Here is a 14,827-nt window from a genome sequence, read left to right on the forward strand (position 1 = left end):
ATGAACAAGAAATGGATTCCCATCCCACAGAAATTTTCGACATATCAAAACATTTCCCTGCACTGAATCAGGACAAAAATCAAAGCAAAAATTGGGGAAAAATTGGTTTAGAATGTTCATTTAAATTCTGTAATTTAACTACCTTACATTTCAGTTTCAGTCATTTCAACTTCTCCCTGAAATTTTTTGAATTAGCAAACGGAAAGTTCTTATTTCAGACAGTAGTTCTAAAATGTTGCAGCAGTGCCTTTTTAAAATAATTGTGTTTGAAAATCTGTGCTGAAGCCTTCTTTTTCTTACGAGCAGCTTGGTTTTGAAAATTTGTCTTTTTCACTTAGAAATGAAAAAATTTCATAGGGAAGCTCACGGTTAATTATGGAATGTCTCTTTGTCAACACTGAGTGGATGGAGAGGCCCATTTAGTTGCCTGCATGTGTGACTGGTGCCATTCAAGGTGCCACCAGGTATCTTACTTTACCTTGTGCTACCAACTGGCGAGAGCATCCTTATTGTCTTACAGACCATAGCAGAGGTCTCAAATACCCTACCCTATCATTTACCATCACCTTGAACAACTGAATTTATCCCAGAGAAATTGAGTCATGGAAGAGTGGTGGTTGGGATTTCACCAGTGCCAGCTGATGGGTACATGACTGCTGTTCTTCCAGCCCAGGATAACTCACATGTTCATTTCTCAGCCTACTGAGGTATTTGAAAATACATACAGCTTTTGGTGTTAAGCTTTCCTGAAAGTAATTCTGTAGCAGCTTTGCAGTGGGAGAGATTAGGAAAAAAAAGCAGATGGCAAATCATTTGCCTCAATTGACTTGATTGATTTTTTGTGATGCCACTGAATGTACAACCTGTATATCCTCCTCTGATACCATGTTCTACCTACACTGAAACTTGTTTTCCTGTGCTCTGATCACATTAGAGCAGAAGGCTTTATCTCTAAAGTCTCTTCCCACCTAAATCATTCTATGATTCAATTTATGATTGCCACTACACTTTAAATTAATTATCCTCATTATATCCTGCTAAGAGGCAAATCACTTAATTTGCTTTTGTGCAAAGCTTTTAATTTTGTCCCTCATTTTTCTGTTGTTAGATGTACTAAAAAAAAGTAATTTTTTCCTTAAATCTGTACATTGTTCTGTTCTTCTGCCTTGCCATAGTTCTCCTCCTTTGATTTCCTGGCTAAGTATATAATCAAAGACTATTAATAGATGTCTTCTAAATCTAGATCTATGTAGCTTCTTGTAATATAACTGGGGTTTTATGTGGTTTTTGAGATCCAGCTTCCTTTTTAAATATTCCTAAAGAAATTAATCTGTACCAGGATAAGAGAGAAAAACATTTTAGAAATACAAGCAAAAAGTGAAAAATTAGATGGTTGAATTTCTTAGTGGAAGGTCATAGCCCATGAAATTCTTGAAAAACCTGCACTGAATTTTTTCTTATTCAGCTATGTGATAAAGGGTGTGGAAGAGTTAGGTGTCAAGAGTTTTCTGGTAATAGGAGTTTTGTGAGTGTAATAAAAACAAGTATTACTTACCAAGATGACAGAAGTATTCCTTAGTGCTAGTTGACATGGTAATAAAAAGGCAAATGGAGCTTAATGTTGGCAATGAGGTGATACATGTGGGGAAAGCAGTTCTAACTCAGATACTCAGTGGTGGGTTCTGAAGAAACTATTTTCTCTCAGGAAAGAGATCTTGGGCCTGTGGTAGGTAATATTCTGTAAACATCAGCTCACTGTCCAGACATGGTCAAGCAATAGGACTGTAGGGATTAGTAGAAAAGGAGCATTTTAGAAAGTATAAAGAGTATAGAAAAGAATTATGCCACTTTTAATCCCTGGTAGATATGCCTTCAAAGCACTGAAGCAAGGCTTGGTTTTCTAACATGAAATAATAGGTAGAAAAAAAATACAGAGGTGGTCAATAAGAAGGATTAAATACAGTTTCTGTGTAAAGAACAGCAGGATAGATTAGAAATCTTTAAGCCAGAGGTCTGTAAAAGCAGAATAAAAGAGGACTGTGGTTGTTCACTTTCTCTGCTATTCAAATGTAGGTAAGCTGAATTGTACAGTGGTACTTTAGTTACAGATGTTCTGTCACTTTATGTGAAGCAGTCACATTGGCTGTATATTCCTTATAATGCAGGATAATAAGCCTCTGAATATTGAGCAGATACCTTCATTGTTCTGTGAGTAATGACTAGGAATAAATCAACTTCTTTGTTTAGTTTTGAATCCAGGGGAGAAGGGAGAAATGCCACTGGAAGAATGTGGTATTCACTGCTGGCAGTGTGTGGAAGCATGGTACATTATGGCTATTGGGAAGATGAATCTTGAAAATGTATGGATTTACATCCCAGCAAAAACATTTCACATTTCATTAATATGAAAAAGTAGTTGAAAAGGTTTGCAAAATCTGAAATGCTAGGAAACTTTCCTTTTTGTTTTTAATTACCTGAGATCTTTATTTTGTAAGCAGAGGAAATAAACTACTGCCCTTTTTCTGGCTTTGCACAGCTCTTTGCAAAGAAGCCACTGAAAACCCAATGTTACTACAATATTACTATTCCTCAGAGGCAATAGTGTGAGGCATCATGATTGTTTAATGTTTTATGGTCTCAGGATTTGCCCACAAAGGGATCTCAGTTCTTTTTTGCTGAAAATTGTTATCAAGTAATCATCACAAATATGATAATTTTCCAAGTGAGATAAAGTATACTAATACTGCCTACCTAGTCATTATGAAATGCTCAAGACAAAAAGAAAAGAAAATCTATATAATCCACACAGAGCATAATTACTTTGCTTCTAGTATTGCATTAGCTATCTTCTAGTATTGCATGTACCTTGGCTGATGCAAGATCTGATACTTTGTGAAACAAGTCCTTCTGATTAATCTTTAAGCTGGATGAATACGCTTCAGTATTATGCATTGATACAGTGCTACAAAAAATCCACCAATGCATTCCCTCATGCATTGTCCTGTCAACCTAAGTTTAACTATTCCACATGAGCTGTTTCTCACTTGTAGATCAGCAAAAAAAGGTTTATTTATACTGCCTTTCAACAAGTTTCCCCTTTCCTTACATTTCTTGAAGATTGAACAATGTTAGGTTCAGCACAGTTCATGTTAACATGTCTATTCTAGTTTCAGGTGTCTCTCCTCCTCAGCTTCAGAGATGTTTTTTTTAAATTCCTGAAATAGTCCTTAGTTTTTCCACAATAAGAGGTTTGCCTTTAGCTCCCTGTCAAAGTGATCAGGTTTGATTGTGGAGGGACATTATGTGGGACACCTCTGCAGCTGAGCAGCATCTCAGGCAGACTGAACACACAGTTCATTAGCACCATTTCACTCAGGGACTGTGTGGGCTATCTCTACAGGCATCTGAGTCCTGCAGACATAATTGTGACAGTAAGAAGACTAAATGGATTGTTTCAAGCCTTGCTGCCCTGGTCACTGGGCCCTCAAGGCTAGATTCTTATTGTCACTGCAACTGGTTTGTCACAGCAGGCAGCAGATGGCCAGGTGGAATGGGATGCTTTTTTCCCCAATTCCATACATACTGAGAGCATGCTGGTGGTGCTCTCAACATATAAAGAATAAATAAAGGGTCTGCATGACTCTGAGACAAAGCAGGAGGAAAGCAGGAGAGTGGGCCCCGTTTTTCCTCTTTGCTCTGTGAAGTAGAAGACTCCTGAAAAGCACAAGGAAAGTTTGCTTCTTTCTATTCATACCTGGAGAACACAGTCCATACAGATCATTCAGAGACAATGAATGGAAGATGCCTTTTTGGAAGGTGAGCCAATTGCATCTCCCTCACATACACAGAAGTTAGCTACAACTTCTTCTGCAACAGCAGCAGAAGTTTCTCTGAGAATGAAGAAGAATGGAAGGAGAAAACAAATAAACAGAGAAAACAGCAGCAGTTAAGTAGGAAAAATGTTTCTTTTTCTAGATGTCTACTAAAAGGACACCATGAATATGTTCATACACGAATATTTGTGGGTGTGTATATATATGTGCCTAAATCAGCTACATAGGCAGCTCACAGTATCTTTTATTTTGCAGTTTAGCTTTTTCAGTAGGAGTTGAGGTGTCATAAAAATTCCATGCAAATGCAGTTTTCATTTTTTTTTCACATACCAATGTTCCTGTTCTGTCACATAATGTAGAAACTCCATGCTAAATTTTGCCTTATTTTCCTCAGTCCTAGTTTGCTAGGATCTTTTTAATTCTGGAGAGACAAGTATTAAGAACTGGGTATGTTTCTAAAGGCAGTGTATTTACTAGGAGGTTTTTATGAACAGACCCTAAAACACTGGTGTGTATCTAGTAAGGTGTAAGGTATTCAGGGCAGTAGTGAATATAATTCAGTGCATCACTTCACAGCATTTGCTGACTGCCCTCACCTGTTGAACCCAGGAGTTACTGCTGCTGTAGCTAAAGCAGTAGGACACAGTGCACACTGTATCTCATGAATCCAGTTCACAGTCCAGAATATTAGTTAAGCCAAAAATGAAGGTAACATCCCCAGACTGGGAAGTGGAGAAGCTAATGCACTAATGGACATCCTCTTCTGCTGGCTGTGCTGTGGAGTGTGATAATATCCAGCACAAGAAATGGGCAGACTGATAAAGCCAGGAGAATCTTCAAATGACACAGCTTAATTATCCAAAAAGTGTCTGCCAGACCATGTGCTTATGTGGAGCTTATCTTCAGTGCAGGAGTAGAGCTAATTATTTTCCTAGTGTGTCATAGTACTAACATTCGGAGAACCTAAAATCACATGGAAACTTTTTTCTTCTTGCATATGGCAGTAAATGCAGTGTTTTATTTCTCGTGTCACTCACAGCTCTTTCAGCTGTGTGGTTGTCCAAGTATCTCCCCATCTTTGCTGAGTCTCTGCTGTATGGACAAGTGTTTCCCTGCACACAATTCTGTTCCAAGCAGTGCATATTCCTGTGTGTCCTGGGAGCTCTTTGCAAATGGGTGGGGAGCTATGAGCCAAGTGTGGTGGCAGGGTAGGGCTCTGTCCTCCCCCAGCCTCCAAGTCATGCCATTAAGGCAACCCTTGGAAGCCAGCCCATGTTGGCTGTGGAACATTTGGGTGGTGTTTGTAGTTAAATGGAGCAGGCTTCTGGGTAAGTGGAAAGGAGCAAACCTAATTTTTTCTTCAGTACAGTGGGCTGGTATTGCAATGCTGTGTACTAGCAGGAGAGAACTGGCCTGCACTCATCTTTGCACCATTTTAATGCAGTCAGTCTTAAATGATATTCGTGGTATCAAAGTGGTGCTATAGGGTGATATCTGAGTTGGGGCCAGTCTCTTGCCATGCTGCCTTGCTTAACTGTACACATACTACCATGGACCACCTACCAAGGGACCATCTGTATGGCACCTAAGGCAAAGGGACCACCTGTACCATTGCTGAGTGCTTCCCCTTTACTGATTTACAAAATTACATGGCAGGCCTGTGAGGGAAATGTCTACTTTTTCACTGACTGGTGAAATGCTCCTTTTGAGAGTTAAGAAGTAGGAGTGATGATGAAGACATGAAGGAAATAATCCTTTCCATCTGTCCCTAAAAATATTCCCTTCATACAGTCAATTTCTGTTTATTCAGATAAAGATGTTGTTTATAACATTAACTTCAAAAGAGAAACAATTTGCAATACCCTATGGGGAAGATGGGGTCTGATTATACCAGAGTATCACCAAACCCACATGTAGTATGTTTTGTCCAGTTTGCATATGTAGTCATAAATGGTGCCAAGAAGTGGAGATCTGTCCCATTCATTTTGTTTTTTTAAAACAGCAGCAGTGAAAGCCAATAGTAGCTTTTTAAGCCATTGCTAGAAGAGTATGGCATTTTTAAACTTTGAAGTCCCAATAAATCAAAGCATGTCTTATGTGGAGGTTTTTTCTAAGTAAATGTAAAAAAGCGTTCTTCTTTTTATGAGTAATCATTATTTCCTCTTTTGTGAAGCATTTTTTTAAACTAGGAAAAGCTTTGTAAAAAGTCCTCATATGATGATAGTATGTGAAAAAATGGGAAATATAATTTAGGTTGGGGTTTTTTTAAGTAAATTCTTTTTCTTTGTTTTATTGCTAATGCAAATGCATTTCAAAATCAAAGTAACTTGTTAGAATCCACAGATCTTTACACTGCTACTGAGATTGTGTTTTGATTTCTTTGACATGATCCCTGATTGCTGTAAGAAGAATCAGTTCAGTATTTTTGTTCTTAGATTCCCCCTCCTTTGTCTTGCAGCTACTTGTGGCAGATTCCATTAACAATTGCAGTAGGAAATACGAGCCACATCTCATCAGAGGCAATTATATGGGTGTCTAACAAATCAGGTAAAAATAAACTTTCCTCCCAGTGGAATCTCATAAAGCATACTTGTGTTTTCCTCAAATGTATCTTTGGAATTGATCCTAGATAATTGTTTAGTTGCTCTGCACCCAGTTTTAACTGCTTAAAATAAATTGTGAAAGAAGCAGAGCTGGGAAGGGAGGGAGGAGGATCAAGGATGAGCAACAATCTAGATTTAAAGTATTGCAGAACTTAGACAGTATAATGTAAAGCTTCTACAAAGAAATGTTAAATGCTAAGTATTTTATATTTGGCAAAACATATCAAATAATTGATGAATGCAACTCACTTTATTGATGGGTGAAAGTTAAATGTAAATTGTATAATGAAGCAGGTATGATGAGTATGATGTAGTAAATTTAGAATTCTAGCATTTTTAACTCGATCCATAGGCCAACGTCTCAATGAGGCCTAAGAAATGGTTGCTGTCATTAAAATTGTCCTTATTGATCTGTAAGAAGTATTTGTTCTCTCTATTAGATAACCATATGCTGGACCTCGAAAGTGCATTGTTCTGCTTACTACGTATTTTCTTCCTCCTCAGTTCCTGCATGATCATAACAGTATTAGTTACTGTCTGGAGGAGAGTGAGTGCTAGATGCCAGTGGTTTTTTATCATCTAAGAAAGGAAGCCCACCAAAGAAATTTCATGAAATATTTATCTGTTTCCTTAGCACTTCATACTACATTGTATGAGAGTTTTCGACTAGAATTAAAGAGAGTGAGGGAAGACATGTGGGGAATTGCAGGGAGTTATTATATAGACGGGAAAAGAAGGATGCATGCATCTCCTTGATATGTGGACTGTAGAGGGAGAACTGACCCTTTCTTGTATTATTAGAAAGTATAGAGATTTCCCTCTACTAGAAAATTATTGGGAGAGAGGAGAGTCAAACGTGTGTGAGATGTTTTTTCTCTAAGTTACTAAAATACATAGAGCTTAGCAGCCAGAAGGACCAGAAATGAATGGTGTACGGTCAGCAGAAACCTGAGTACCCCAGCCTTGTGGTGGTGCAAGCTATGTGTTGTTACCCAGATCATTTGCAGCCTATGAAAAAGTAATGTTTTATGCTGCTCCCATGACAGAATGATCTAGAAGTATGCCTGCAACAAGAGCAATTTTCATACCTGGGGAACATACTCTCACCAAAGCATACAGGTTCTGCCTCACTTTTCAGAAACTTACTGTTTTGGCCATACTTTTTAGCATTAACATTCCAGAATACTTCAAGACCTGTTTGCACTTTCAGAGTCTGCCTTAATGACCTGTTCTACTTTTGTCCTTTAGGGCTTGATTGAACTCTCATTGAAGTTATTAGAAAGGTTCCCACTAATTTCAGAGCGAGTTGATCATCCCATCTCATTAGGTTGCACATGCATGCCTCCCTCCCTTCACTCCCTCTTTCAAAGTTCAGTGTATGACTATTATCTACATAGATGCTTCCTCATTGACTTTTACTTACAGAGTGCTGTGGAGGAACAAGTCCATAAAACTGCTACCCAGTCTTTTAAGATCTACTGCTTCTTTTGGAATGCCTTCAAGAAATCAACAAATTGATGATGGCCAGTGTGAGCAATTATTTTGGGCTGGCTACTATATGGAAATTAAAGAGGAACCTTTCCGAGTCATCAGTCTGCTGTGTAGCAAATCAATGACACTGTGATCTATTGTCATTATCATTGTTCTTTCTCATTACCTTCACTCATTTATTCACTTGCTGTGCCTCATTGAAAATGAGACTATAAACTTATGACTACAGCAAGAATGTCGTATTGCTTTTACTTACAGTGGTCTAGGCTGCTGTGTATTGAGGCTAGTATACATGATCCCTGGGAGTTTTTCTGCAGCTGGTATGTTTGTTTCATGAGGATGAGGGAGGAATTCTGAGACTCCAAAGGACAATTTCCAGGTTTGATTCTTGTGGACTGGAAGAATCTTGAAGACTTTCTGTTGTACAGAGGACAGTTTCAGTATTGTCCCAGTGGGTAGTCTTGGAAAAAGTCTGCCAGCTAGAGGTGAAACAAACTGCTGCAGAGGGTATTTGGAAGATTGGAAGAGGTCACATTGTTCTTCAAGTGTGTGTAATTAAATGCAGCTACGCAAATCAACTTTGGAGTAAATGCTGTTCATGAGGATGTTTTCTGTGCCCTTTTAAGAAAGGGCTAGGCAATTCCTTCTTGTTGACTAAACTCTTGTGCTGAAGGAGGTTCCAGTGTGACTGCAAGAGTGGACTGGAGCTAATGAACAGCTCTCTGTTGTTTGTTATTGTGGTCTGTTGACCCTGGCTGGACACCAGGCACCCACCAAACTCAATTTACCACTCCCCTCTGAAGCTGGACAGGGGAGGGAGAATATAAAAAAGTGTTCATGGATCTTGGATAAGGTCTGAGTTAGAGATCCCTCACCAGGTACTGTCTCAGCAAAACAGACTCAAAATAGGAGCAGGATAATGAGAAGTAAAAACAGACCTTAAAATGCCTTCCCCCCTCCCCACCCCTCCCTGTTTCCTAGCTCTGCCTCCTCTGCCCCAGCAGGGATAAGTGAATGTGGTTTATGGCCAGTTCATCACATGTAATTTCTCCCAGTGTCCCTCCCTCAAAGTCACAGCCTCCTCTCAGGCATCCACCTGCTCAGGTGTGGGTCTCCTCCATGGGCTGCAGGTGGATCTCTGCATCCCTGTGGATCTCCATGGGCTGCAGGGGTACAGCTGCATCATCATGGGCTGCACCATGGGCTGCAGAGCAATCTCAACTCTGGTGCCCGGATCATCTCTCGCCCCTCCTTCTCCACTGACCTTGGTGTCTGCAGGGTTGTTTCTCTCACATGTTCTCACCCTGCTCTTCTCTGCCCACAATTACATCTGAGCGAGAACTTCTTTTCTCCTTCTTCTTCTTCTTAAATATGTTGTCACAGAGGCAAATCTGGTTGGCCCAGCTTTGGCCAACATGTCTGTCCTGGACCCAGCTGGTATTGCCTCTGCTGGACACGGGAAAAGCTTCTGGCAGCTTCTCACAGAAGCCATTTCTCTAGCCTCCCCTCTGCTACAAAACATGGCCATGCAAACCCAACATAGTCATTACTACTGATCACACAGCTATTTTCAGCTGCCAATAGATAAAAAGGGTTCAAGTTGATGACTACCTCTGTGATATCTTGGCATATCACTTAAATCTTCCAATAAAATTAACCTTGTCTGTGGGTTATCTGATAGAAATGAAACCTCTGCAGTTTTGAAATAGCTACATATAGAAATACATCAAAACATGTTCCTCCTTTTTTTTTTTTATGGTGGTATTTCAAATAACAGTATCCATCAGAAGTTAACCCTGTGCCTTGCCCTAGCTCGCCAAGAATGGTTATTTGCTGATGTAAGAGGCTTTTCCTTCATGTACATCCAGAAAAACAAAAGAAAGAATTCATGATTTTTGCATTCTCTCTGCCACTGTGTCTGTGACCTCATCAAGGTGTTGTAGGATACCAGTTGGTATTTTCATGAACAAAAGGATATAAGGCTGCTCTACGGCTCTTGAGAATGACATGAATTTAGGATGATTGAGTTGCTGCTCTGTCCTCATCTTGTCTGTCTCTGGCCACATGCCAGAGGTAGTGAGCATGCAGATCACTGATTGTTCAATATGCTGAGCAGGATCTGTTCAGATAACTGCATCTCACCACAGCTGCTGGCAACAACACTAGATCTATCCATTCTTCACAGCACTGAAGTGAAGGAACACACTGGAAATTGCAGCTACACAGTATCTTTTTGAGTTGTAGTTCATTGTCCTTTGCAGGAAATCCTGTAGGGAGGACAGTGCCAGGCCTTGGCAACTTGTTTGGTGAGGTGCATTGTCGCTGTTGAGTAAGAAAAGACACAGACTTACTAGAAGGCTGGTTTGCACAGCATTATTGTTTTACTTTGGATTCTCTTTTTTTATACATTGTTCTGATACAGATAGACTAAATTGGTCAATTAATTAAAACCTTTCACTTGATTGGTTAATTAACAAAATGCTTTTCTTATAAAGCATCTTTGAGAAAAATAGGGAAACAGAAAGTAGGAAAACAACGCTTGCAAGTTGTTTATAATAATAAACTATCATTGTTTATCTTCAACTCCCTGAAGTCTCACAAGCCAATTCTGGGAAAACTTGTCTAGTTTTCTTGCTCTCAGACCAGGCTGTCACATTCACAGTGCATAATACCCAAGATGTTTCAAATCTAATATAGCTCTTCCCACCTGTTTGTGGAAGGTATGTAGGCATGGTTTTGAAAGCTTTTAATTTTCCAAGTGCTTCTGCCAGTCCCTCTTCTCCTTACCCAGTGAACCATAACACTTATGTAACTATTTCTACTCATTAGTTCATACACCAGCCATAAGATGAAGGTCCTTTTACTGGGGTCAGTTTGTCTGGTGTGTGAAGTGGAGCTGTCTCATTTGCTCTCAGAGTGCTGCCCAAAGGTCACCACCACCTTTTCCCAGTTCACTCCTCACAGCCACAGATGAGGCTGTTCTGCTTCAAGTAACTGTAAACCAGTCACAAAGGAAACATCTTGTGCTAGACCTTCCTTTCCATGCTGAGGTCAGAAACATCATGCTAAGATGGCTGCAGTGCTCTTGGTGCCTCAGTCTTGCAGGTCTGCTGAATGGTAAATTTTGCTGGCACTGTGGAAATCATTGGTGTTGCAAACTTCTGCTGTCATATTTCAGGTCTTGTTTCTGTTTCTCCTAGATAAGTTGCCTCTTTTGTTTGCTGTAATGATCTGTGAACATGTATCCATAGCATTTTGGGATCAGCCCAAAATCAGTAGTGGATAGAAAGCCAGGAACCAGCTTTGGACGCATTCCATCCCTATGACTGCTAAGCAGGGCTTGTGGGAATATGTTGGTGATTTCTGATGAAGGTGTACTAGTGTGGAAGCACAGGCTTACCTGTGCATGTTTCTGCAAATCTAGTACTGACTTCAACCTCAAGTGAGGAGGTTTAGCTAGCATCTATTTCCAGTAGGTGAGCAGGGCTTTGGAAAAAGGCATACTTGCTGTTCCCTGGGAATCATTTTTCTGGTGCTCAGTCTCCAAGTAGGAAACACCTCCATGAAACTCAGCAAGTGCTGCTGAACTGGCTGACACAGCTTTGGTCCCTGCCCTTTCCATCCCCACCTCCTGTTTATTAACTGATTTGTTGTGTTCTAAGGACATACTCCTTAGATAGACCTCCCTTCCTCAGTTAAAGTGACTGCTCTTCAGATTGCTCCTAATATCTCCTCAGGATTGCCATGAGATGAGGGAAAGAAAGTTCAACAAGACAATCCCCTTCCAACAGCAAGTCCCAATTTACTTTGCCACCTCCTACTATATAATCTCTACTTTAAGCCACTGAACAGTCAGATTCTCCTCCAGGAAGTGTTTTGTAGAAGATATGCTTCTGAGCTGGTGTTTGCTGGCTGCCTGCTGGGGAGCAGAGCATTAGTTGCAGCTTTAGAAAAATACCCTTTCTTTTCTTTTCTGAAACTCAGCTGCTGAGCTTTACCTGTGTTGACTCCACTCCTTCATCTTTCAAAAGTAGGAAGAAGGGAAGCACGGGAGAAAAAGATCAACATACAGGTTCTGCGTTGAGCCTCAGCCAGCCATAGAGAGGACCAGGGATACAGGACTTGGAATCCTGTGTAATTTTGACAGAATGAGTCAGAATCATTCTCCTTATTCTAACAGCTGAATATCCTAGCAGAAAATAGCTGCTTACATTGTGTATCACCTTAGTCATTAGCAGTTCCATCATTTAGGAATATTAATGGATGGAAGGGCAAATTAAAGAAAGAGTTTTGTGAGATGGAACATGATCATATTTCCTGATGTGCTCCATTTATTGTGCTAATCTCTATACCAAAATATTTTCTTTCAGCATGGAGCTGTGTCAACATGGCACGTGAGATAGATAGAATTATTTTCTTCTGGTTTGCCTTCTCCCTGTATGAAAAGTTCTTGCAAGAAGATATGCAGAATTTAGTAAAGCCAGTATAAAGTATTATGAAGTTCCTCATGGAACACTTTTTTTGCCAGAAAAATTTTGCTTGCTGGTGTTGTCAAGAAATTGTGCTACACTTGTGCAGTTGTTTTTGCAGCAGAATGGAGTCAATGGCCCCAGCAGAGATTCTACTAGCTTAAACCAATTTCTTAGTATGCTAGGGGTTGTATAAAGTAAAGAATTAAAATAACAACTGTGAGTCAAAAGACTTGAAATGGTACTGGAACTGTGTTTAGCCCATACTTTTGGCAGTACTGTCTTGCAGAAGGGTGCCCTTCTCCCACACTGGCCTCACATGCTGGTTTTGATGGAATTGAAGTTGTTGGGAGAGCTCAGAACATCATGCCACACACACCAGCAGGAGGAACTATCTCACACTTTGAGAGCAGACAAACTGGAGAGAAAAATGAGACCCTAACTGATTTTTTCACTTCAAAACAAATCTCTAAGTTTAAACATTTCCTCCTAAATATTTCCTATATGCGGCAAAACTGGAAGTTTTAGAGCAGTGTTATTTTCTGAGGCATCCAGACAAATCATGACCATGGAAAAACACTTTCTGATGGAAGAAGATTAAAAAAATTCCCTTTAATCTCACATATAATGGGATATATATTTTCAATTGACTTTTGAGAGGTGAACTAAAACCTTCTAAGATGGATTTCATTCCAAATGAAATCTTTTTTATTGTTCAGAAAGTCATGAATGGTTTAATGTAGGGCTTAACACTGAGTTTATTACCTTTTTGCTAACTATAATACTTTTAACAGAAAACTAATAAATGTGTTTGTGGTAAATGGAAACATTACTCAGGTATAGAAATGTTTAGTGCCTGTAATTACCAAAAGAAAGAATTTATTTCATAGAAAAGTATGAGAACTGACAGACACAAATATCAAATTCTAGTGAATGATATAGAACTATATGAAGCACATATATCAGGCAGTCCCATAAAATAGCCACCTCTTTATGTAAGTTGGGAAGGTGTGAAAGATTTCTGTCCTTTATTTCAGGAGAAGGCCAATACATGAGTGGTCTTATTGAAAAATAACAGCAGGAGGTCATGGTTGCATTTAAACTGACAGAAACAGCAATTACGCCATCATGATTTGGAAAGATACTCTTCTCCTTTATAGTGATACATATTGGGGGTGTTGCACAACTGTTGCATGTGAAATAGCTTATTCTGAACTTGTCATATTTGACTGGGAAGTATCATTCAATACTCTGTTGAAGCATAAGTAATTTCCTCACTTTGGAGGGGAAAATGTAATAAAAATGCCCAAAGGAGAAAAGGTGCATGTATTTTTTAATTACATATGATTTTGAAAATTTCCATTTAATGTATTTATTTACCCAGATATTGTTTAATGTGTGCTGATAGCCAGTTTGGTATGCTTTTAGGTAGCATTGTAGAGGCGCAAAGATTAACTAGTTTCAAGTAGCTGCTTTCAGGACTGGTGGCATTTAAAGGTTAGTTTGCAACCAAAGAGCATGGGCAGAAAGCTGTACTGCATTAAGGTGGTACAAGGTTACCAAGGAACAGGATTCAAGTCTTCTCTAAATAGGATGGAGGAATGGGCTGGATCTGACTTGGACTCAAGGAAAAAAAGGATTTAAACAGAGGAGCAGGTCTAAGAGAATTTGCCTAGGACTGATTGGTACAGCCCCTTGTGGAAAGAAGGACACACAAGTGTTACAGCCTTGTTCCAAATCAGATTGTGTGGCAGAAGCATCTTAGGTGCTTTGACAGTATGGACACCTGGGTTGTTCACAGAGTTGTAGGACTCAATTCTGATTTTATCAGTTCTATTTCTGTAGGACATATTGGATCCTAAAGAATGTGTCTGCTTGATGCTTTACCACAGATAAAAGAGCAATAACAGCTGAATTGAACAGGCAACAACAGAATTATTCTGGGCTTAATATTTTTAATAAGTGTATTTTTCAGAGATTTTAATGGTTTCAGAACTACCTAGGAGAAAAGAGGACCATCTATTTTAATCCTGCAGTTTTTTATCTGAATCCATGTGCATAATGAAGGTCCTTGTATTTAAACATATAATTATGTGTTTTTAAGATTCAGGTCTTGCTGATCTTTGTACTTATTGCACTTTAAACTAGTAGTTATTTGTGGGCTTGCTGTTAGTCAAGGGAGAAGCACAACTTTTATCTGTAGCCCTAGTTAAGTATAATTTCCTCAGAAATTACTTTTTTAAAAGAAGGACTAAAACAAATCAATTTCTTTAGGAAGCCTATGTACTAGATAGTATGAGCGAATTGTAAAGACCATACTGCTAACTTTTTTCCAATTTGTTGCCTTCAGGGAGTTCAAGCACACCAAAAAATTCTCTAATGGAATTACATTTATAACAAATTTTATGTATTTATTATTTTTTAAATTAAT

General features: G+C 39.2%; 1 protein-coding gene across 1 annotated transcript in view; it reads left to right on the forward strand.

Annotated features, from left to right (window-relative positions):
* TRHDE (thyrotropin releasing hormone degrading enzyme) overlaps positions 1-14,827 on the forward strand; it is a 205,761-nt gene that overhangs the window by 147,265 nt on the left and 43,669 nt on the right. Inside the window, exon 10 of the mRNA XM_030238218.2 lies at positions 6,292-6,380. Within this exon, the coding sequence (XP_030094078.1) occupies positions 6,292-6,380 (89 nt within the window). The remainder of the gene's footprint in view (positions 1-6,291; positions 6,381-14,827) is intronic.

This window comes from Serinus canaria, chromosome 1A (assembly GCF_022539315.1).
Source record: "Serinus canaria isolate serCan28SL12 chromosome 1A, serCan2020, whole genome shotgun sequence".
NCBI lineage: Eukaryota > Metazoa > Chordata > Aves > Passeriformes > Fringillidae > Serinus > Serinus canaria.